We start from the raw sequence: 25,436 nt of genomic DNA, 5'->3' as shown, positions 1-25,436 counted from the left end.
AAAAAAAATTTAAAATAACCAGCAAGCAAAACAACCCACTAACTTTTCAACAATACTGGGAAGAGGGGGGAGTATGGCTCCTGCCTTCATCCTTCTACTACTTCATAAAGCAGCAACACACATAGACATAAGTTTGTCCTTGTGCATTTGTTGTTGTTTGGAGAGACAGCAGGACCAAGACAGAAACCAAACTCAAGAATCTCCACATGTAATAAAGTCATAAATAGTAACAGTAGTACATTATCACAGTAGTTACAAAACATCTCTTACAATGAGCATAACTGTGGTTTCTACAGGTTAGATCTGTGTATTTATTAAAACATACGTGCAAAACCAACATCAAATTTTCAGAACTTTTGGTTAAGTACTTCACAAGTGAGATGTACAACAAGACCAGAGAAAATACAGTATGTGTGAAACCAAAATGCACCATGTTCCATAGATGCAATAGGCTCCTTTAGAAGCTGGACTAAGTCAAAAAACAAAAAGTCTTTGATTCTTGTGAATAATCTTTTTTACTCACAAGGAAGTCATGCATACTTCAGTATGTATTAAGGAAGTTAATTTTTTATTTTTAGTTAATTTTTTATAATTTTTGCAAATAAAACCCTACCTACTGGAGAACAAAAACCTGCAGAAGTACATGACAACTTGACACAAACATAGCAATTTAAAAATAAATGAAAGCTTTGTGCTTTAACTTTGCCTGGAATCTTACACAGTACATGCATGCATAGGGTGGCAAGAGACAAGAAATTTACTGTCTGAAGAGGAACCCCAGTTTTACAGAGATACATTTGAGCATTTTCTCCAATTATTTCAGACAAAATAGGGTTAAAGAGAAATAACAGTCACATTTACTTTACCCTTCTTCAGCTGCTAAAACCTAAGCAGCAGAAATTTGTTTTTTGAATTTCAGCTTGAAGGAAATCTTTAGTATATGCTAGAACTATATTCAAATTCCTAATATAAGCCACACTAATGAAGTGCTTCTTGCTCCAATACACACATCCTCTGCCTCTCTCCAAATGACTAGCACAGCCATCTCAGGAGTTAAGCCACATCACAGTTTGGCTTAATGTAACATTAAATCTCCCCCAGATCTCTTATTCTTGAAATAAGAGAACACCAAGGGGTCAAGACTTGTTTATAAGAAGTTTTCATTTTTATTTTATCATGTCCTACTTCAAAAGCTTTAAAAGACAACTGTGACAGACTTTCCCTGTTTTAACGTTAACCCTATAAGCATTATGTATAGGCTTAATTATATTTCCAGTATATAACATAAGACAGATACTTCTCACTTCTGTTTCCCTTAGTAACCACTAATGTGAAAAGCTGACTGCAGCACAGTTTGAGGGTCATTTCAAGAACAGAACAGGCAGAGAAGGCTCCATTTTCAGATACTGCTGCAGAATCAGATCTGTACAGTAAAAGGTAGAGATCTATGAAAATTATTAAGAGAACACCAGAAGGTCAGTATCAAGATGTATCTTTCCCCCTCAACTTCTGTTATTACTCCTGATTTCAACACTTCATTAATAAAGCTAAAAGCAGGGAACTTGCATATGGTTTTGTAATTGTTATTTACCATTTCTAACTAGTTACCTAAAAGCAAACCAGCCAATGGATTGATTAGCTTGGAGGTTTGTTTTTTTTTTAAGAAAAAAAAACAAAACACAAACAACTTAAAAAAAAAGAGAAAGCATTACTAATGTACTACAAGCTAATTCCTGACTTAATTCCTGCCAAAATAAGCTATCAGATGCACAGAATTCTAATATTACAGATAATCCACATTACTGTTTCATTTATATTTTGTAATGAAACTTTAAGTCTGCAGTTGCTATGCAGTGACATTCTAACAACAAAGCAGTAACTTACAGAATACTCAAGTGTCCCCTTAGGCTTTTGAAAAGACATTCGTCGCCCATCTTTCTTGTCTGGGGTCTTCTTCTGGCCAGCATCTGAAAACAATTGAGGCAACGTGCGTGTTAAATTCATTTTCCTCTCAGTACTGTCACAGGCTGCTGACTACAGCCCCGTGGGCAGACATCTAATTCACCAGTTACAGCTTGCTCCCGGTGCCTCTAGCAGACAGCTGACTGCTAGGATAGGGACTTTATTCCTCTGCAACGCTTTGAGAATTTGCCCAAAATAAAACACTGATAACTAGGAATCAACTAACAATGTAAGTACTTGCTGCTATCCAGGAAGTTACTAATGAAGGAAAACTAAGGAGCAGATTGACCCCATCAGGCAAGCAACATTTCTGAAACTACTGTTTAATTGATTTTATGTTGTACCCGGTCTGGTTTTGTCTAGAGGGAGGATGATCTAGAGTTGGTGTATGTTCCATCTAATCAGTTGGGATTTTTTGGCACTGCTTGATAAGTACAGAGTATTTACAGCTTTTTTAATAAACAAAGATCATTAGTGTTTAACTTCATAATTACACTGTCTGTAGCAAATATATACAGGCTGTACATTAAAAAACAGGAGGGTCTCCCTCACCCTTCTGCATCTCTGCTCTCTGTGTGAATCATTCTAAATCCAGTCTAACTCAATACAGTAATGAATCAAGTGTACCTTGCCATCAAATATTGTTAAACCACTATTGCATTTACCGTTGAGCTTAGTTATCAATAAAATATATTGTTGAAACATACTGCTAATTCTCTCTTTTGACAGAGGTACATTCCACTCATTTTGTGACAACAGGGCAAGCTGCAGAGGACAACAAGTGATTTCTAGCAGATTCAACGTAAGTACTCCCCTGGGGTGTTTTATTATATAATATGGAAATAAACACTGGACTAATTTTACTTTTTTTAATACATTGAATAAAGTCAGAGAGAGAATGTTCCCACACCTACAGGATAAAAATTTAACTATAGATGGTACTCATTATGGTAAACTTTTATACCTATGAATGACAGTCAAGACCTTAAGCCTACTTTTATAAATGTTCTGGAAATTCTGAACATCTAGATGTTAATTCTGCATCCTGCTATTTTCATTCAATACATTAAAAGGTATTTCTCCCCTTATTAACGACAGCTTTTAGAAAGTTACCTAAAAAGAACCTTTATTTCTGATTATATAGTAACAGTTTTTAAGACACTACAAATGTGTCTAGGGAAAATTAAGCCAACTCAATGAAGAAAATAAACTAGGAGTTCGTGTGTAGACTTAACAGTAGCCAACATTCTCCTTTTTCAGGTAAAATATTTTGTTACCCAAGTTTCTACCTGACCTCGCAACACAACAGGTGCATTCTCAGCAAGCTACTGAAGAACTCCAAGAGCTGCCTGACTGACGATGTTCCAAACTTGTCACCCCGCATCAAAGCTTTGCCAGCAGCCTAATCTTTTTGTTTCAGAAGCAGTCTGGTTCAAATACTGAACCAGCAAAAGTGAAAGGATGCAGCTGAAGAAAGACTGATCTCACCCAGGATCCTTCCCATACATATCTTAATAATCTAAACAGGGAGCACTCATATTGTAGAACGAATATCATCTTCCGCTGTCCCCACGTCCGTTTTCCCCCATTAAGTAGAAATAAAGAAGCCCTACACTACAAATACATGCTTTGTTTTTATATAGCTCAATCTTGGCTTTGGTTTGTTTTATTTCCTAACCAAAATATATATTTCCTTTTTATTCTTAATAGTCCATGTAAAAGTGTCCAAAGAGTTTGTAGACGCTACTCAAGATGTTGTTATCTTTTCTCCTTCTCCAGTAACTGAAGAGCAGAATCAAGGCTTGCGCAAATAACCACTTCCGTTCCTTACGCCAGATGAAAAAGGAAAGTTATTTGTTCTTCAGGCCAGAAGGACCTCCTGTGCTTTAGACTTAAGGTAATGTCAGAGAAACAAGAACAATCGAAAGGCAGAAGTAGGGAAGGAAGGTCCCTGTTTGAGCCACCTGTGATTTTTCCTAAGTTTTTTTTGTGTCATCCCCTCCCATACCTAAGTCAGTAATTCCTACCCTTTCCATCAATGCCCACATTCATTCCTTCCCTCTACAATAGCATTATTTCCCCCTTGCTACATGGATAAAGAATTCCAGTGTTTCATAACCTGCTGTGACCTAAGTCCCCCAAGTTAAGAGGGGATGGGGGCAGGAAGCACTGAGCTATGTGTGCACTGACTGCCCAGCTGGCCAAGCACCTGGCATGGCTATGAAAATCCACACCTCTGCCCACAACCCAAGTGCCTGAGCTGTCTGCTCATGCAGAACCTGTCCATTTTGCCCTAACATCTTAGAAATAGAACTAGGAGGTATTTCAATTGTGACAATAGGTCAGAAACATTAGCAGAAACATTAACTCAGCTTCTCTGATGGCATAGTGCAAAGACTCCAACTATCTTTCACCAGGTTACTTTTTTTAGAGGAAAGTAAATCTTGCAGCCATCCTTGTGCCCTCAGTATTCTAGCAAGCACACGAAAACAGAAACAACTGCAGGGATAAACAGCAATGATCTGAAAAGACCTCAGCTTGAACAGGAATCAACCTAATCCTTTCATTTTACTTATTTTCCTGATGATAACTCTGTTGCACCTAAGTTCACTGTGGTAGGTTACACACAAATCATTACCTCATCTGCCAGCAGGAAGCCAATGAGACTATCAAAGTCTGTCCTCAGACCACAGATGTAAGAAAAGCTTGACTCCATCAACCATGCTGCGCACAACCTCAAGAGTCAAGTGTAACTTGTTTGCAAAGGGGATCTGTGACGTTAGGTTTCCAGATCTCTGCCCATGTTATTTTAGACAAAAATAAGACCAGACCTTTTGTAACATCAGGGTTAATGCTTTAATTTTGAACTACTATTTTGCAGGACTGAGCCACCACAGTAGCTTGAAACACTGAAGTGAAAAAGTGCCTGTTAGATGCACAAATGACAAGAAAATATTTCAGCCGTGCAGGATTTAAAAGACTAGAACTAGAAAGATGAAGAAGGCAGTGTTGAAAATGACACCAGACCAATATTTAGCCTGAAAGCATGGATCAAAAAACTTTAGGTTAGATGACTGTACCATAAGAATGGTTACATATGATCATCAACATAGCCAGAGAGAAGGACTTACTGTTCCAAAGTATTTATACACAGGAAAGAAAAAAAACCAAAAAAACACACATTATGTTTTAGGAACACACAGTTTCCAGTAAGGCAGCTTTGACCTTAAAATATATATACTAGTCGGTGGCATTATTCAACTGAAATTTCAATAAAACTGAAGTTAAATTTCAACATCTATAGAGGAGGTTCTACCAACTGGCTCTGTATGGCCCTATGTCACTGAATTTTGATTGACTGAAAATATCCCTGTGATACTGCTAGTTCAAATTGAACCAGCAAGAATGACATTTCTCATTTCTTAGTGTGCAATCTGAACTGAATTGTAGACCTTCGATTATCTTTTTGCTGATGCTTCTAGTACATCCTTTGAACTTCTGGCAATAAGAGCTGGTAAAAAGAACTCAGGATTTGTACTGAGTAACATGGTAAGAACTGCTTAAGAGTATCTTCAAGCTCTGCAGAGAGCAAAATGTATGAATTTCTCCTTCACCCTACTGTTTTTCAGCAGAAGCTTAAATCTCAAATAACTTGCAGTGTTTCTCAGCTGCTGATCTTCTATTTATTTCCATGTTAACAGAAATCACAAAGACCATTTTTTCAGAGGAATAAACTGGTAAACCAAACAAGAATCCCTTCAGATAAAGCAAATCAACAATTAATGCAAACTGTTTACAACTAATAACTGAGCTTATTACAATCAAGATGAGAAAAAGATGATTCATCCCCCATCCCCAAGAACTGCAAGTTATGCATTAGATTTACATGTATTTAAGAAAAAGGCAGAGGCGGCAGCCTTGTTAAATGCTTGTCTAGGACACAATTTTGCACAAGATCTTAAAACTGAATCAAATGAAAGTAAGGAAAAGCAGTCTTTGAAATACTCTCCAATACATGATATTTAGAAGCACATGAAACAACTTTCTAATTGACTAAACAGAGGAAGCACAGATACTACATCATTATTAGATTAGTTCTGCTCTATAACAATTAGATCCTTATAATCTAAAATATTGAAGTAGGAAATCTTAATATTCCATAAGGCTTGTTGACTTGGGGTTCCTAACAAGGTCTACATTTGAGTAGAGCAACTGTCTCATTGACTCTTCTCCCATTCCTGCAGTTAAATATACTTATGCTAATTACTGGAATATTATTTTCAGTTATTTTCTTAAGTCTTAGGAACCAGAAACAAAGAAGCCCTAATAAATAGCCTACAAGATGCTAGTAGCCTGCAGATTTCTTGCCAAAATGGTAGGTTTATCAGACAAAGGCAGTGCCATGAACAAAGCCTCCTTTTGTCTCCTCTTGCTAAGCAACTGCTGCTTACTCTGTGATTCAGTCTTTAATGGTAAGTCACGCTCTCAAAACTCTTGATCCCTATCACTGCTCTCCACTGATTCTTTTATTCATGCTTTTCTCCAGCAAACTCCCAAACTAAATGCATCCAACACCTTGTTAATGCTGCATCAGCACTTCTAACACATCAAAATACCTTTTTCCTGCAACACAGATTCAGCACTGATTCAAGTTCATTTTTTGATACCCTTAACGCTTGACCCTCTGCTACTCAGTTAGCTGCACAGTACCTAGACAGAAATAATTAAATGCATGATTTCAGGATGAAAAGCAATTCAGTAGAAAAATTTAAGGCAGGCCACTTCTCCAAATGCCTAGGATACATAAAGCCAGCCCCATGCAAGACACTCCCGGTATGTGCATCACACAGGCTCTCCTCTCTTCACATTCATATCTAAGGTAGATAGAAAAGCTTCAACAAATCTTCATACTATGCCACAGTATGTGTTAACAACACTAAGCTTCCTTCACTGTTCCATCTGAAATATGTATACAGTAGAGTCTACCTAACTGCAATCCTCACCTACCATACAACATCTCTGCAGGCCAAATACATATATTAATGAAAACCTGCAAAAATCACGACTGCTTTACTGAGACAGCAAAGGAAGTAAACTTTTCCACTTGATTACTGTCTACCTCTTTGAGATATTTACACTCATTTAGTTGTACATCTACACAATACCACATAAGCAGTATGACCATCAAGGAGCAATATCAAGTTATTCTTACACATCTTTCAGAATTTACACTTTGCCTTACCACACTTAAGCCTAGTTTTTCTAAGAGTTCAGTCAGCGTACCCTAATGATGCACCAGCTTTGTGTACTACAACTGCTCTGCTAATGCAAACAGATCTACTGTGTATGTCAAGTTACATTCAGTGCTTCTGGTTGTGTAAGTTTATTGCATTAGCTTGCAAATGACATTGAACTGGGGGGACCAGTCAACATACTTGAAGGCACATCTGCCATTCAGAAGGACCTGAACAGGCTGGAGGGAGAAGCTTACAGGAACCTTATAAAATGTAACAGGACAACAGTCCTCTGTACAGGAAGTTCAGCCTGACACTGCCCGGCCAGGGAGCAGTTCTGCTGGAAAAAACTCTGAGGTCTTGGTAGGCAGCAAGCTGAACAGCAGCCAGCAGTGTGCCCTGGCAACAAGGAGGCCCAACAGCATCCTCAGCTGTATTAACAGGAGCATAGCCAGCAGACAGAGCACCAGACAGAAGCCAACTATTCTCCTTAACTTGGCACTCATTGCTTTTGGAATACTGGCTCTGCTGTCCCTGTCCTTCTCCCTCCCAGTCCCTTTCAACACAAGAAAGGCATCGATAAATGAAAACTATTTCAGTGAAGTGGCACCAAGCTAGTCAGGGGCTGCAAGAGAGGTTAAGGTAACAAGAGCTGAAGGAGAGATGAGTTTGAAGGACTGTAACAGCAGCCTTTCTGTGCCTTCTACATAACCTCACCACAGGCATCAAGATGATAGAGCCAGGTTCCTCAGTGATGTATACAGGAAGAACAAAAGACAACAGACATAACGGACAAACAGGACAGCTTCTGACTAGATAAAAGGTAAAAATGTAATTGTCCAGAGCAGTTGTGGAGTTTCCTTTCTTGGACATTTTCAAGGCCCGGTTGGATAAAGCACTGAGAAACGTAGCCTGAAGTCATAACCTTCCCTACTTTGAGAAGAATTAAACAGACTTGCTTGCAATTTGATTTATTTGTAACTATTCCTCCCAAATTTTTCTAGCAGGGAATGCAGATGCACGAGGTGACTACCAAACCAAGCTAGAGGGACATCCATACACATAATACAGCAAGATGTGCTGCTTAGTGATGAACAGAAAGGTATTATTCATACATGTAGTAAGATCATTAACCAGAAAAATTAAGACAAAAGTCCAACATGACACAGTAAAAAAAAAAAAAGGCAATACAGTCAAAGGATACCAAAGTACTAGAATAAACTGTACTTACTCAGTAAACTAATCTGGCAGATGACTGAAACAGACAAATTGAACTTCAGTGAGACATCTGATATACCTCTTGAAAAGTAAAAAAATGGACCAAGAATTGCAAATTCTGTAAAAAAAAAAAATCACTAAAGGAGAAAGTTTAATAGAAACTAGCAGAACGGAGGGGTATATTAATGAGCTCCCAACAGACTAGTTTTTAAAACGGCTCACCAGCACATCAGCAAACAAAAGCACGACCAACAGCAAAGGCTGGGCATAAGGACACATAAGGACTTCTGTAGCCCCAAAGCTCAAAGATAAACAACAGGGCAAGATGCAGGCGCACAAAGCATATCATGAAGTAAAAGACATTTAACATCACATACCCAAGGAATTGTCAAGAATTCCTATGCGCTCGTAGCGTGTAAGTTGGAAGAAGAGATTGTGCATACATTAACATATCATAAGACGACTGAGTCACCAGCCTGATACATTCCAAGATCGCATTTGCTTCTTATGTCTGTACCAACTGAACTATTTTCAGACATGAAAGCAAAGCATTAGCTTCTTTGTAAAGGGTGCTGGTACATTTCACATGTGCTATATCCAGAACAGCCTGTACATGAAAGCTTGCAGAATTGTCCCTCCCCAGTTTGAAGCCTCTCTCATATCATACACCTGTTAAAGTGAAGTAGTCAATAAGGAAGTAAGAACATAACCTATATTATTCTGATGTCTGCTTTATCTGAGACAGGTTTTTAGAAAGGAAGATATTAACTTTTACAGCAGGACTTGACAAACATACTATAACTTGGCCCTGCACATTTATCTTTCTAATGTACCTTCACTATAGTACAGAGGAATGACAGGCTATACGGCTTACTAGATATACTGTGCATGGTCATCTTACCAATCAAGACATGAAAGCTGGTAAGAAAAAATGCAGATAAACCTACAGGCTACATGGTCCAGAAATGAACCATCAAGTTGAGTCCAGAAGAGTACAACGAAACCAAAATCTTTTCACAGGAAGCAGCTACAACAACTTCCTGACAGACTTGTTAAGAAGATTCTCTGAACAAGGAGTTCTGAATGACTGATTTTCATGTCTTTAGCTTCTGTACTTAATGAGACATGTTGTAGGATAACAACACTGCTTGTGCAGTGTTATCTTCTCCCTCCATGAAGTGAGGATACAGAAGCAAGGTAAAAACATCTAAGAGGGAAGAAGCACGAGACTCCAGGTATGGAAGTATATCCTTACAGAATCAAAGGGTTACCTGGAAGAAAACTCTAGAGTACACCTCCAGCCTCTAGTTTGAACCTGGATTATGGTCAACATCAAATTAGGTCAGCTTTAAACTGTAACCTGCCTCAGTGATGGACTACCTTCCTTGTGCAGTTTTTTCCTATTGTTCAATTTGAATCTCCCAAGCTAAAATTCATGGCTGCTGCCCCTTCTTTTCTCATCTCTTACTAATAAGAGTGTGCCCCTTTAGGTAGATGTGATTCTATGTAGGTCATTATGCCTCTAAGTCACCATGGTCTCCTCTTCACAAAACTAAAGCCTAGCTCCCCCAATACCTCATGAAAGGTCATATGCCCTATGCCCCTAAACATGCTGGCTGGACCTGCACCAAACCAAAGAGTATATTCAACCTCCAGCCTAACCAGTGTCACAGAAAAGAAGCAAACCCATGTCCCTTACTTTGCTGGCCACACTCCTCCTTACACAATAGACAAAGCAAACAGCATAGTAAAAACTATAAGACATGCTGTTGACTCATTCAAGAAGTTTGCAGAGATGAGACTCAAATAAAACTAAACATTCTAGTAAATCTGCAGTAAAGATAATCCCTAATCACACATTCCCCATAACCTCCAAGTTGCATCTTAAAAAAATAAAAATGCATACAACTTCAACATGTTATCACCTACAATACGTACCAGTAAAGAAGAAAGCTACATTCTGTTCTAAAGTTCCTAGTAAAACCAGGCCTTGAATATATACACACTAGCTCTTTCTAGAAATTATCAACAGACTATCTTCAGAAGTTATATTTCAAAGACCATAAGGCCTTTTTTTTTTTTTTTTTTTAAGGAATTTCATGTTCTGAAACTCTTGATAGCACCTTAAGGAAAGCCAGATGCTTTCTCTAGAATTTCTGGTTCTCCTCACATTTTTATCCTCCACCACAACCATTAAATGACAAAATACCTTCCTAAAGTTATTTCACTGACTTGGCTGCTGACAAAAAAAAAAGTAAACTGGTTAAACAGGTTTATAGCTTTCAATGGCACTACTCAGTCTCCCAGTGTCTCCTTTCTCCCTACTAAGAAATCCACAAAATGTTCTGCATGTACCCAAAGAAGAACACAGGCTCAGTACAGTGATTTAAGGTACAGCATTTGACCAGATTTGCCTCCTTGAGCTTGGAAACCTTATAGTGAAACTGTTCAATTGCTTACAAACACAAGAAAGTAAACAGTAAATGTAAATTTACTAATAGTACATGAATAAAATTGAAATACTTTACTGTAGAAGGTTCTTTGTTTTGGAAATGTGAGAACAGAGTTTTAAGGCATTCATGAAGAACTATTGTTTTAACAAGTAACACCTAGTCACAACTGAATCATGGAAAGAAAATGAACACTGGGAAGATCCTTCTGAAAGTTCTAAGTGGGGAAAAATCCTAAAGTAATAGGTAGGCTTAGATCCAGAATACCACATATAGAGACTGAACATTTGGAGTAGTGAGAATTTGCCATTAAGGTTTAAGCTAATGTCAGGTGACCCACTTCTAATTGAAACAGAGGCTGGATTTCCACTGAAGTGTTGTAATCACTATTACAGCTTCCTCAGCAACCATCACCAGGGCACAGCACTGATTTGTGAAGGCCAGCAAAATATTTGCCAGAAAAAGAATGCTATTGTCACAAGCATTGGTTTCTGCCTATAACTGGCAAAAATCCCATGAAGGAGAAGTCAGCATGGGAGGGCCAGGATCTAACTGCCTCATACAGTGTGCTTTGCTTAGGTGAGGGAAAACCTGAAGTATGGTTCTGTCAAACAAGCACATGAAAATATACATGGAAACCCAACCCACAAAGCAGAACTGCAGTGACTTTTCATTAACACAAATGTTAAGCATTAGCTTATGGAAGTATCTGAGGAAATAGACTTCCTGCTCTGAGCTAGGAAAAAACAAAACACTATGTAAAGCAATCTAGGTCAATGCTTTGTCCAAGAGCAAGAGCAGAATAGTCATAGAGACCTTCTCCATACAAGAAATCATGTATCACAGGAGATGCTTTAGATTAACAGCTGAAAGCAGAAGATCCTAAGGACTTTTACAGACATTTTGCTTCTGAAAAAGTGTATAGGTAGTATTTGTCAACAAGCCTCTAAGGTTTTTGAGGCCTTATTCAAGACACTTCATCTCACTGCTGCAAAACAAATTGTTCTTTCTCTTCCTAGATGTCTCCAAAGAGAGGAACACATTGCTCTTCACCTCATTGCTCTTCACAACTACCTGAAAGGAGGCTGGAGTGATGAGGGGAACAGCTTCTTCTCCCTGGTCACATGTGATAGGGCCAGAGGGAATGGACGCAAGCTGCACCAGGGGAGGTTTAGGTTAGATATTAGGAAACATTTTTTCACTGAAACGATTGTTAGGTGTTGAAATAAGACTGCCCAGGGAAGCGGTGGAGTCACCATCTCTGGATGCATTTAAATGGCATATGGACCTGGTGCTTAGGGACATGGCCAAGTAGAGAGCTTGTGGTGCTTGGTCTAGGGCTGAGCTGGATGATCTTGGAGGTCTCTTCCAGCCAGGGACATTCTGTGATCTGTATCTGACACACCGCGTGAGCATTCCTATTGCCTTGCCTAGTACAGTAAGTAGCAGACCTCCTTTTCCTTGATAAAAAACATTTACTTCACTCTTTCAAAGTAACCTAAAGTAACAAAGAAACTTAATGATTTTTAATATTACCTTTCAGCAGAGGCCTGATTTCAACCTTACGCACCAGACTACAACAAACATGAGATCATCCACTTAACACACAGCTAAAAATAGGAAAATATTTACTTGTATTCTGCTCTTTACATTTTTGGAAAGCATTTTCACAGACTTCATGGCTTTTTCTTTCCGTGGTCTTTCCATGGTTTAAGCACTCCTTAGACCATACTGCTTTTACTAGCCATCCCATGGTTTGCTTTTAATCTCCAATACCCCCCTTGAATCGTTATTGCCAAGTCCTCTTTGACACTTGCTGTTCACTTCTCCAGTTTTCATGGCATTTTTTGCCAATCTGGCTGCTCACTTCAGATGAGTATGGTACAATATCCACACTTGCAGCCCAAGAACTTTATGAAGAAAGAGGTAACAAAAGAAGCCCTCTTACTCCCAGACACAGGACAAAAAGTCACCTAATGCCTCCTGCTTGACCTGTTTGACTACTGAAAGGCAGAAGGACTACTTTTGCCCTTACCATCACCAAACCAACTTCCAAAGTACTACTGCCTGTTCCTCAGAAGCACACGAGGCAGAAACCACCTTGTGCACAAAGGAACTTGTCCTCCAGTCGGTCCCACACTCCGGTCAATGAAAGCATCAAGAAAGTGTGTGCGTGCGAGGGGAGTGCAAGTAGATGTAGCAGCCCTGTCACTGAAATCAGGCACACGTGCATCAAGAACGAAGATTTTTTGCGACTAGACCTGTCCGCGGGTGCGACCCGCTGGGCGCAGCCCCTGCTCGGAAGGCAGCGGGCAGGCTGGGCCCGTGTGCCGGCCCGCCCTTCGGCTTCTACCGCCGCCTGCTCCCTCGGATGCCGCCGGGGCGCCCGGCGCGTCCCGGGGAGCAGCGGCCCCGCTGCAGGTCTCCCAGCCACGGCTCGGCAAAGCTGCGCGCCACAGGCTCGGCGGGGCAGTCCCGCGCCGCTCCCCGCCCAGGAGGAGACCCTCTCTCTCCCTTTGCTGCTCACTCCCCTCCAGGGGAGGCTCAGAAGGGGCGAGAAGACGAACCCCGTGCCCGGCTGCTGCCCCTGCCGCCGCCCGCACTCCCCCAAGCCCCTTCCCCACCGGTACCTGGCGCCGGCTCGGCGGGGCCCGGCGTCCCGCGGCTCCGGCTGTCCTGGCAGCGGACTTGGCGGAGGCCGCTGGGCACGGCCCCCCAGAGGCGGCTGGCGGTGCCGCGCAGGAGGCGGCCGCCCTTGCCGGTGAAGGTGGTGAGGTAGTCCATGGCGGCGGGGCGGGGGGCGCTAACGGCCGGGGGGCCCCATGGCCGGGCCGCACTCACAGCTCCCCGCGGCCGCCCGCCCCGCTCCACAACTTGGACAAACTTTGGGGCTCCGCCCCGCCCCCATTTAAAGGGGCCGCGGCGCCGCCGCCGGCGCTGGGCGCGACCCGAGGGCCGCGCGGGGAGCGAGCCGGGACGGCCGAAGCGGCGGGGCCCGCGGCCGCTGCCTCCCCCGGCACAGGCGTGTGTGCCCGGGGGCTGGGCAGCCCCGCGGCGCGGCCGCCCCCTGCCGGAGGGGCAGCGCCGCCTCGGAGGCTCCCTCCTCCCGCTCCTCCCGCGGCTGCCGCCCCGCCCCGCACCCTTCAGAGGCTCCTCGTCTCCCTGCGGGGCCGCGCAGGGGCAGGCGGGCCTCCCAAACTTCCCTCCGCTGCAAGAAGGGCCGCCCGTCCCGGCCGGAGAAGGCTTGCAGGGGGTAAGGCCTCAGGGCGGTTTTCTGGCGGCCACGAACAGGAGCGGCGGGCGCCTCGGTCTCCTCAGCGCCTTTGTAACCAGGACGCTTGGGACGTGGCTTCTTCAGTCTCAGGCAGACTCGCGGCCACCTGTTCATCTTTGTGAACTTACCCGCAGTTCGGGGGTTTAGCGATGTCTTGTGAAAGCTCCTTGCTTTACAACGATGTGCTGCAAAGCTTTCTGGTAACTTTCAGGTATTGTCTCAGCTTCACTTTACTAAGAAGCATGAAAACTAAGAATCAAGGCAATCTCTTATATTTTCTCACATTCGTGGATATTAAGATGTTTTACCACTGCAACTGTAAAACAAGATCAGCTGTGACACTGTTTTTTGCCGTTCTGCTTTTGATCCTTCCCAATTTCAGACCTCCCTGCCATCCTGGAGGTCACTGTCCTTGCTGTGCTAGCTCAGCCATGTCCCCTCGTCCTCCTTTGAGTGTGAGCCAACGCTGATACCTGACTCAGCCTTTGACTCAACCACATCACTTCGGTCTTCCAGCAGAACTTACTAAGTATACAAATGTTTCTTTCTTTTTGAAAATGGTGTTTTGATTTGTGGTGTTTGTTGTCACATTTCTTGGAACTTTTAAGGTTTGCAGAAATAAAGCCAGTTAGAATATGATCCAGTATATTAACAGGGAAAAGAAGTATCTCAGGGTTTGAATATCATCATTAAGATATGCTTTATGAAGTGCATTCAGCATGTATGGAGACTAGAACAGCCATATAATTCCATTTACTACCTGTGTCATAGACCTTAGGAATGCAGAACTGTAAGCTAATGTACTTACATTCTAATCAGAGCATGATGCTATTATATGCTGCATCTAACTGCAAATGAAACACTGTTTAATAAAAAATGCTCTTGTTGAAACAAATCTATTGTGTACATGCAGAACAGAGGAACAAAGTGCTGAGCTATCTCAACTTCTATGCAATTGTTGCAGCTGCTCAATTAAATCAGAGTTTAATGTCAGCATTTTGGAGTGCTGATTTCTGAGAGTTACTTCATGTAAACAGTACACTCAAATCAACCTTTCTACTACTTAAATCAGATCCCACTCAGGAGATAATGATGCTCAAGACTTTTTTTCAAATAAAACCTTTTCACTGAAGCCAAACAAGAAATTTTCAGCAGAAGTAGACCTCTCTCCCTCCCTCTCCCTTGAAGCCTGCCAGTAGAAATGGATGTGTAATCTGTCTGTTTCAGGACTAATTAATAAATCAGGAACTGCAAAGTCACTGCATGGTCTAACTACCACTAGATGTTTAGTATATAAACTGTTCTGCCTACCAGCTCTGTCTTGCCCTAAACACTGTAATTAGTTTTCATTTCATTACAGTGTTTCTGCTGTGAAGAAGTTCTAGCTGGCCTTTGGCCCTGTTGATTCTATTTAGGCAAAAACTTACCAATGTCTTTGCACCAGGCACAAGTTTATAGCTGTGGTGCTCAGCACTTTTGAAACTTCGAGCTGGCTTGCTCACCAGTATTCTAGACATAGATGCACCTCTGTTACTGTATTGATTGCATGTATTTCCTCTGTGGTTTGAAAGAGATCTTTTTTTCTCTTCTAAGCCGATTATGCAGCATTTATCACTCTTATTGCAGTGACAGAGGCTATAGATTCAGATGCAGCCAAAGTTTGGATAAAGTATTCAAGGAAAATGTTTTGATAAGTATGAATTTGTTATATTTTATCTGCTTTCATCTGCTTTGTTCACAACTAGTCTTACTGAACTATAAAATAATCACCTATTACTGCAATGCAATTTTCATAATATTTAAAATTATTGCCCATACTCAAAAGCATCCATTTAGCAATGATTTTACTCAGGAAGAACAAATTCTTCAGCTGAGCTGTCTTAACTAATTAAAGAAGATTTAGGCATCTGTACTCATAAAAGGTAATGGAACTCTTTTTAAGATGTGTGACACTCATTGACTACTAATAAAATTTCAAGGCATTGAGGTAATAAAATTATTACATTATTATTACATTGTGGACAATATAGTCAGAGCTATACTACTTCAGTAAGCATCTCCAACACAAACATCCATGAGTACTATTATGAGCTTTAAGATGCTGTTTCTACTTAGTTGTGCCACACCTATGATAGGAAGTTTTTTTTACAAATATCTCCACTCTGAAAATTGACCTTAATTCTGTGTTGTTTATAAGTCTCATATACTGGGACTTAAGATTCTAGCCCACATTTTTTGTCTGAAAAGCTTTGCAGCATTCTTCAACTTTTTAATTGGTAAGAGCAACATAAACACTACATAAGCAATGTGTGTCACTTTTGCCATAAAAATAAAACAAGTATAAACATGTTCAACAATATTTATACTTATTTTTTCACTTAGATTGATCCTGAACAACTTTACAGAAGTAAAGCTGACCATACTGCCTTTATGTCCTCAGTGTCTAGAAACAACAGGATTTTTGTTAGGGAGGGCTAATAAGTTTGCATTTGTTCTCTGAATGTACAAAAATAATTTCTCCTAGGGTTATTTTCTGACCTGTGGTATCAGTGCATTAAGTGTATCTCTGTAACTCTACAATGACTTAAAACTGGCCCTCAAAAAATTAGGAGCTGGTCCTACTTGCTCTTAATGGCTTGTGCCTGTTCCCATGCTATGAGCATGAGCACCAGCATTCACCAACATTCCATTGGCAGGTGAATTAACTGTGCAGTAAAGCTGATCCATTTAAAAGTATCTTTTAGTTTAGCCAAAACTAAGTAAGCATATTTATTTTTGCAGGGTTAATATTATCCCCAGTTAGATCAACAGATCTGGTTGTGTGTAAACACCTGTGGAGGCACAAGCTGCAAAGCAACCGGAGAGAGAAGTGGCTGTAAGAGAGGAAGGGGAGGGAGGAAGTTGCAGGCCAGCCTCTTTGTCCTCAGTGGCAGTGTGTGTTAGCTCAAAGTGATACTGATTCTGTGGCACCAGTGGAGACGCCTTTATATCAGTATTAATCACAGAAAACACCTTCAGTAGCTACAGAAAAGTCTGTCAGAATATGTCTGTATTTATGTTGCAATACTTAATAACACATTGTGCTAATGTGTTGCTGCAATACAAACACAACCCAGTCTTGTAGCTAAATTCCAGAGTCCCAAACCAGAGCAGGCAGAGAGCTGCCTGAGCTGCATCCTAAAAACTGGTGGTGTAGGGAAAAGAGGAGGGAGATCTGTTTTGATAAAACTGAAAAGGATGCAATTAAGAATATTTCCCAGGTCTGAACATATAATTATATATAAAAGTATTTCAAAGGAGAAAAAAAATTAAAACCTCAGGAAGTGATAGTGACCTGTAATTTTTCTGAGGACAGATCTGTTGCTTGTGAGAGTAACTTCAAATTGCAGCAACTAATTCCAGGCAAAATGCCAGCAGATGCTCTGCAAGCTTCTTATGTCTTCACCACTTCACATGCCTGGTGCACAGTATATGGACCTCTTGCTATTTAGGTTGCCAAATTCCCAGTTCTACCAAGCTGCAAGCAAATGTACACTAGGCACTAACACAACCGAGGCCTGCACATGCTTTTTGAGGTGAAAATCTTGACTTCAGTGATTTGGAAATCACAGAATTACAGAATCCTAGGGGTTGGAAGGGACCTGGAAAGATCATCGAGTCCAACCCCCCTACCAGAGCAGGGTCACCTAGAGCACATCACACAGGAACATGTCCAGGTGGGTTCTGAATGTCTCCAGCAAAGGAGACTCCACAACCTCTCTGGGCAGCCTGTCCCAATGCTCTGTCACTCTCATAGGAAATAAGTTCTTTCTGATATTCACATGGAACTTCCTGTGCTCCAGTTTGCATCCTTTGCCCCTTGTCCTATCACTGGACATCACTGAAAGAAGCCTGGCTCCATCGTCCTGACACGCACCCTTTACATATTTGTAAACACTGATGAGGTCACCCCTCAGTCTCCTCTTCTCCAAGCTAAAGAGATCCAGCTCCTTCAGCCTTTCCTCATAAGGGAGATGTTCCACTCCCTTCATCATCTTTGTGGCTCTGCGCTGGACTCTTTCAAGCAGTTCCCTGTCCTTCTTGAACTGAGGGGCCCAGAACTGGACACAGTAGTCCAGATGCGGCCTCACCAAGGCAGAACAGAGTGGAAGGAGAACCTCTCTTGACCTACTAACCATCAGCCAGATTTACTGTTCATTTGCATATAAGTAACTTCTGTGCAAATATGTGGTTGTGACAGCTTGAGCCACATCCCTCACTTAAGTTTCCTTACTCATTCTGGGGGCACCAGCTCTCATTTGATGCTATAAGGATGCTGTTTAACTTTCTTAAGTATTCTAAATTACCATGTCTGGTCAAGACGCTACCATTTATGTGATTGCAAAACCTATAATGAGTCGCTAAAACAGGGATTTGAATTAGAACATGCATAAAAGCCTAACCTCTCTCCTACTTTTTAATGGAATCTATTTTTATTAGTGTAAAATAATTCAGGAATTGTTTTTTTCTAGTGAAAAAAATTTAAAAAATAGTGAAAAATTAAACTCTTAAGACAGAGAAAAACAGACTGCAGTCTGTTGCTAGTGCTGTTCCAGTATAAAAGAAATACAATGCAGAATGCACATGCAGTCCTTCAAGGAGGAACTAGAACTGAGGCATGCAGAACTCCCACATTCTCAGGCATATTTCCCTATTAACCCACTAATTTGCATTATGAAGTATGGAAGCACACAGTTCTAGAAGCAAAAATGGCTTCATAAATCTGTTTTTGTGATTAAGACAGTCCAAATGGTTCAAAAGGGCCATTCAGTGTCACTATAAATGTGGGAGAAGTTGCAAAGAGATAGCCAGTAGGTGACACTAGGTAAACTGGTGTGTTTAAAAGAACATTTTAAGAGAGAACTGTGGGTGGGGTGTGTCTCTCCATACAGGTTTCACAATGCCATGTCCTCTTTCCAGAATAGACACTCAACAAGAAGGAAGCTATCATCTGCATACTGGCCTCAGAAATGGTAAACCTGGAATTTCAGTCTTCAGCAGGTAGGGTTGTAATTCTGATGTTACTAACCAGTTCCCTGTAAAATTAGAATGAAATGGGGCCAATCTCCACCTCAGCCATTGACGCTGTTCAGTGTTCAGCAGAAAATGTCACGTTGAAGGGTCAAGACAGAATAAATACGAGAAACAAGGCAGTCCTTGGTTCTGGACTGGGATACTTCAGGTATAGGTTATGTTTTGTGTCTGATTATTCTTGAAAAAAAAACACAAAAAAAGACAGGAGACCATTACAGCTTCTATTTTAGGGGAGTTGCTTTCTCAGTAGAAAATTCAAACTCTGATTTTATTAGTATTTAAAATGTGACTCAATAAATTTTTACTTTCCTTTTGTGAAAGCTGTATAAAATAAAAGTACCACAACTAGACATTAGGTTTCTCCAGGCTGAGAACATCTGGATGGCTGCCTTAGACCTGAGCACTTCAGCCTCACTCTGTAATGCATTTAAGCATCAAACCATGCAGTCCGTCCTGTGCATTGCTACTTAGGTTTAATTTCATAATATTTAAGTACCTTAACATTCACTGTTTTTAGTTTTTGTCTTATCAAATCTAAAAAGGTTCAAAAGGACAAGTCATTCCTGTCAGATGTCACTGCCACATCTGACCTGTTTGTGCTTTGTCTGTTCTGATATAGGTTATAGTTATTAGCATAATATATTTTTGTTTGTTAGGTCGCTATCTAACCTAATCCAAGTCAGACTATTTCTACTTTGGACAACCCAACAAGTCCTTCTCCCTTTTTATAGGAACCTCTAAGGAAAAAGCAATTTTTGCTTTTCTAGCCAGATTCCAAAAATCTTGATACCATCATTTAAATTAGATAGTAAAGGTGGAAACACGAAACAAATAAAACATGCAATCAAGTCTCGGACATTACTGAAACAGAAAAAATCAAATTAACTGATTCACATGTGTCCTCTACTGGTATACACAGTATAGTTACAAAAACACATACTAAGCATATGAAACTCAGTAGAAGTGAGTGTAAAGTGAGTGAATGAATTTTACTTTGCAAAATATGCTTAACCTCATCCTGCAAAATAATCTGGTCAGATTTTAAAAGCATGCCGCCATTTTTCTGACACTTTTGGAAGCACCAAATTTCAGCTCTATGTGGCCTGAATTTTCAAAGAATCTGGTAAATAACCTTTCTTGGCTGCAGTTACTCATCTTCTCGGAAAAATGCTATCACCTAGTCACTCTCCAACTCTCATGTATGCTGGATGTATTTTTCAAAAAACAGCAACAGAATTAGCATTATTAAATGTATATTCTAAAAATAAATATTTGTTTTTCTTATTTTCTCAAATAATAATATTTATACTTAGATGTTTAAATGGTCCATTATACAATAACATATCATATCAGCATTTTTCAGAATATCAACAATACCAACATGGAAGTTTTCAAATAAGGCCTAGAGGACAAATGCATATCATGCTGGGACTTTTTCGTGTTTATGGCAGAACTTCAGTTTCAACTGCAATTACACAGCACTATATATAAACTACCTTATCAAATAAATATGAAATGACCTCCAGATCTTCAGTTCATGCTTATTTGGTCAATAGTGGCTTATCAGAAACAGAACATTCTGTTCAGGGAATTAATTTGGACCCCAAGGGACATGCATGCATATGCATGTATATACAGACACCCATGCAGTTTGAGGATGCTCACTGTGTGTAACACTAGCTGAACAAAGTTAATTACCAGTGGACACAGATGTCTCCCTGTCTTCATGTCATCCTCTTATTGACATTTTGTTCTTTCATCATGTGTTTTGAAACTGAACGTGGAAAACACTGACAGTATAATTGATGGCTCTGTAGTATTTACTAGCTAATCCTGTCCTCCACAGAGGAATAAATTATACAGATTATAAAACATTGCTTACAAAAGGTAATCAGAAAATGTATTATTCATCAGGTATTTGAATCTTAGGCAGTGTTGTCTTAATCCTTTTTTTTTTTTTTTCATTTTTGCAGTATAACTGTAACTATTTTTTTCTTAACAGTCATTAAATGCTTATCATGTTGTTAACGTACTGTATCTCTGAAAGAAGGCTGCTGATACATACTCAGAAACAACAGAACCAGATTCCAGTTCACAATAGACCTTTTTACATTGCCAGATTGGTTCATTATAACATAAAATGTCCCTCTGGTAGGACACCTAGAGTTGTTAAATTTAAATTGTGCCATACGCCATACAGCAACAGAGATTTCAAATGAAAGCATTGATTCAGAACATCAACACAAAAAATGTCTGCTTTGTGATCAACATCTTGCCACCTGATAACCAGCTGTACTCCTCGTATTTCTAGCAAGATCCACATACTTTAGAAAACCACGGAGGAAGCCTTGTGAGAGGAAAAGCTCATATTAATAATCACTGAAGTGACTCTATATAATTAATAGGCTCTGTCTGACTAAAGACATAATTGACTGCTTGTCACATGCTCCCATTATATTCATTTGGCACCAGCTTCCAATTCAGAAAACATCGTGGCTTTTAGTTATAGGTTATGAGTTCTAGTTGCAACACTTAGACATGAAGAAATACAGGGATCCTTTTATTGGATCTGAACAAAATTATTCTGCTCAGACACATGAAAAAAGCAGATTTAAGGACAACTAATAACCACATAATGCCAGTTCCAAACAGGAATACCATCTGAAGTGCAGTGATATTTTTTAGATAAATGAGCTAAAAATAAAATCAGAATTTATCAGGAACCAGAATAAGGCTAATGGCAACAGCTGATGATTCTGGTTGCAATTTTATTCTTGTAATAAGAGTTACTGATTTCCTATTTTACTTGCTCTTCTTAGGCAGTGCATTCTAGGATTAAGGATTAGCTGAAAAAGGGTGAATTCGGTTCCATTTTTTGCTACCTGTTTTTGTGGTCTTTTCCTTAGAGCAAAGTGTGAAAGTATTTTGTACATACCTTTTCCTGAGCAATCTAAATCTGTGCAAGACATTCCTGAAATGTTATTTTGAATGAAAACCAAGGAGTGAAGGAGTATGTTGATTTTATTAGGAGGAAGTTCTGCCTTTTCTTTCTTGTTAAATCATGCTTCTTAAGGAAGATCTGATGTCTCTCTCCTTCCCTGCCCGACTAACACCACGTTTCCCTTGTGTGAGAATTTGCATATGCAAATAAATAGTTTCTCTGCCCCATCTGTCATGGCTGTTCATTACCCATGAAGAGGACATTGTTACTAGGCTGTTACTGAGTCTCCCAAGACAGGATAGTGTCAGCATATGCCTGATTCATTTGCTCCCATAGTATCATGTAGAAAACCCGTGGATAGTTACTCACTCTGTCCTTTTGGGAATAATTACTACAGATTACCCTGAAAAATCAAATATATTGCTTTTAGTTAGCTAAATTTTTCGAAGCCTGTCCATTGCTGTATTATCTCTCAATTAAGAAAGTCTATCCTGTACACCTTAGTTTTTTCCCCTAAAATTTAGCAGCTTTACTCTTGCCTCCCTCACACATTTTAGTATCCTGTCTCTGACTACTGCCATGGTTTTCCAAGAACTGATTTGGACTGTGTTGTCTTTCTTGCATTCAGCTGCAATGCTGTATACACCTTTAAAAACCTATGCACATACACATCTTTATGGATCCTATTTGACTCTGATTAATTTTCTTTTATTTGTTTAGATGGGCTCTTCTGTAGGCTTCACTCAGAATGCCTAAAAGTGTATCTCACCGTCTGCCTTGTGTTTCATCTGAGGAGGAAATATACTTAGTGATCCAACCATGATGGTTCTGTGATTCTGTGATTGTGTACATATATTCTGTACAAACTCCCAAAGAAACACTCTTGTTTTGCTAGGTAATTAATGGTTATCTGTCAAAGTTTTTTACTTCAGTGCCTCAGGATCAAGACTGGGCATGGGTAAGTGATTTGTTTGACAGTGGTGAAGTGTGAAGCACCAGTAGTGTGCTTCTCGTCAAGGAAACAGGTTGCTGTGTTTTGCATAAGTCAAAAGCTTATTTCTCCAAACCATAGGGCCTAATGTTGATAAATTATAGCAGTTCCAGGTTGGAAATATATAGAACATACTGGTTTAGCCATGAACTTTAGTAAGGCCCAACATACCTCAGTGAATGGAAAAGTAATGCTGAGAATAGAAGTGATAAAAAAATAGTGTCTAGCCTTGATCTGTTTTCTTATTGAATAAAAAAGGAAAAATCCAGATATTTGAACACAAACGGAACTTGCCTTTCATGTTCCTGCTAATCTGATGTTGAAGTTATGCATTGGGTATGGCTGATAGCTCTAGGTTACAGAAGAAAGGTGTGCTTTCTTGTAGCACAGTATGCTAACTGTAGTGTAGTGCAACAGTCTCATTTCTGTTCCAGAAGTCTGAATGATTAGTCCAGCTAAACAGCTGAGCTGCGTGCACGATGCCCTGGAGCAGGAATAAGATAGTGGGGATGAGTGCTGAGATGCTGATGCTGCTGCAGGAAACCAAGGCCATAAAAGTAAGTCTCATTCTGCATAAAATGTAATTGCTTAATTTTTATTAGTAACCCACCATAATACTGGTTGATTAGAAACACTCAGTTCCTCTAACTGTGGAGTATTAAATATGCTGTTGTCTGTCTCATCTGTTTCTTCATGCACCAAAATTACAGCTGTTCATTTTGAAGTTCTGTAGTGCTGACAGACCCTCTATGGCTGTAATTAAATATCATCTTTATTAGGAGCCTGAAAGCAATTCTTAACAAAAAACCCAACAATTTTAATATTTTAGATTTGTTTTAGATCCCCAGTAATTCTTCTTTTTTTTTTTGTACAGAAAGCTTTGATGGGCTCTGTGGTAGTAAAGGCCTCTGGTGTTACTCAGTACTTCATAAAGAAATTAAATAGTAATAATAGAGTTAGAATACACTTTGATAAGTAAAATAGCAAAGCATCAGCAAAATTTCAGTCTTGGTTTGTATATCTACTGCTTTTCTTTGAATGAGTCGGTAAGTATGTGGAAAAGAATAATCCATTTATAGCAATTTACTTATATTTTCAGAAATCTTTTTGCCAAGTCCCTCAACAAAGAAGTGAAGCTGTTGTAGGATGAGAGGACTCATTGTTTAATATCTTTTAAAGTACAGTAAGCAAAGGCCAGATTTCACAACAGAGGAAGAAAGATTATCAGTGCAGCCTGAAAGAGATCCATGCTTTCCAACTTACTGGATTATTAGACTAAGAGAAGAAAACAAGAAGGTTGCTGATGATACAGAATTATGTGGGAAAGTAAAAGCTACTGAAAAAGGTTAAAAATTATTTAATAATACAGATCATAAACAAAATGGCAGGTGAAATTCCATGCTGGTAAATGTAAAGACAAGTTTTTCTCTGGCTGCGTCACTATGTTTATACGTACACACAGTGATGAGCTTTAAATGAGCTATTACCATGCACTAAAGAGATGTATGAAAGTGTCAGTCAAAAAAATCTGAAAGGCAAAATAAATATTAATTATTAAAAAAATATAGTTACACGACTCTTTAAATTCTTCTCATGAATATACATTGTACTGCTGGTGACCCTGTCTCAAAAAAAGGTTGCAATGCACCCAGAAAATGTACTGAGAAGAGCAACAAAGGTGTCAAACAGATTCTCTCTATGAAGAAAATAATACAAAATAGGTAAGTAGAAAATAGATCAGAGAAAAACTATTTACTGTTTCTCATAATAAGAGAAAGGGGGTACCTAATTAAATTGCTAAGCAGAAGATGTAAAGAAAAGGAAACATTTTGTCACACAACATAACTGAATCACAGAATTCATTACCACAGGATGCTATGTATGCCAAAACTCTGAATGGTTCAGAAAGTAACTAGAAAAATTTATAGGAAGTCCAATAACCCATTAAGCACAAGAATGCCAATACAAAGGCTGGTTTTTGGAAGTCCCTATGCCACAGACTGCCTACAGCTCCAAAGGAAATACCAGCAAAGTGCCTTTCCATACCTGTATTCTGTATTCTTTCCCTAATTACCACCTGCTGCTGGTCTCTGTGGGATATAGGAAACTAAGCTGGGGTGAGCAAAAGCATTAACTTACCTCATCCTGCCCAGCCATTCTGGCATGATGACTTGCCATGACACTGCCCCAATCTCCTTGCTCTGGAACCAGGAGCAAGGTCCCCTGTAAGTTCTTGGATCTGAGGTAGCTCAGAAGAACAGATCTAGGGGCTCAGAGAGACACGAGGCACCTC

General features: G+C 39.9%; 1 protein-coding gene and 1 long non-coding RNA gene across 10 annotated transcripts in view; one reads left to right on the top strand and one right to left on the bottom strand.

Moving 5' to 3' along the window:
* OXR1 (oxidation resistance 1) overlaps positions 1-25,436 on the bottom strand; it is a 270,959-nt gene that overhangs the window by 61,988 nt on the left and 183,535 nt on the right. For 6 of the 8 annotated variants that reach the window (XM_051609265.1, XM_051609269.1, XM_051609272.1 and 3 more), the window contains exon 4: positions 1,885-1,967. In XM_051609265.1, the coding sequence (XP_051465225.1) occupies positions 1,885-1,967 (83 nt within the window). Of the gene's footprint in view, positions 1-1,884; positions 1,968-13,494; positions 13,732-25,436 lie in introns of those variants that run through there. The other 2 variants (XM_051609271.1, XM_051609273.1) reach the window with 1 other exon arrangement.
* LOC127380426 (uncharacterized) lies at positions 14,061-24,673 on the top strand. Of its 2 annotated transcripts, none has more exons than XR_007888498.1 (4): positions 14,061-14,349; positions 19,098-19,178; positions 23,578-23,700; positions 24,243-24,673. It is a non-coding gene; the product is annotated as an uncharacterized LOC127380426 (long non-coding RNA). The 2 variants fall into 2 exon arrangements; XR_007888497.1 differs by having other exon boundaries at positions 14,061-14,667.

Source organism: Apus apus, chromosome 2, assembly GCF_020740795.1.
Source record: "Apus apus isolate bApuApu2 chromosome 2, bApuApu2.pri.cur, whole genome shotgun sequence".
Classification (NCBI taxonomy): Eukaryota; Metazoa; Chordata; class Aves; order Apodiformes; family Apodidae; genus Apus; species Apus apus.
This window is presented reverse-complemented; position numbering and strand designations above follow the sequence as displayed.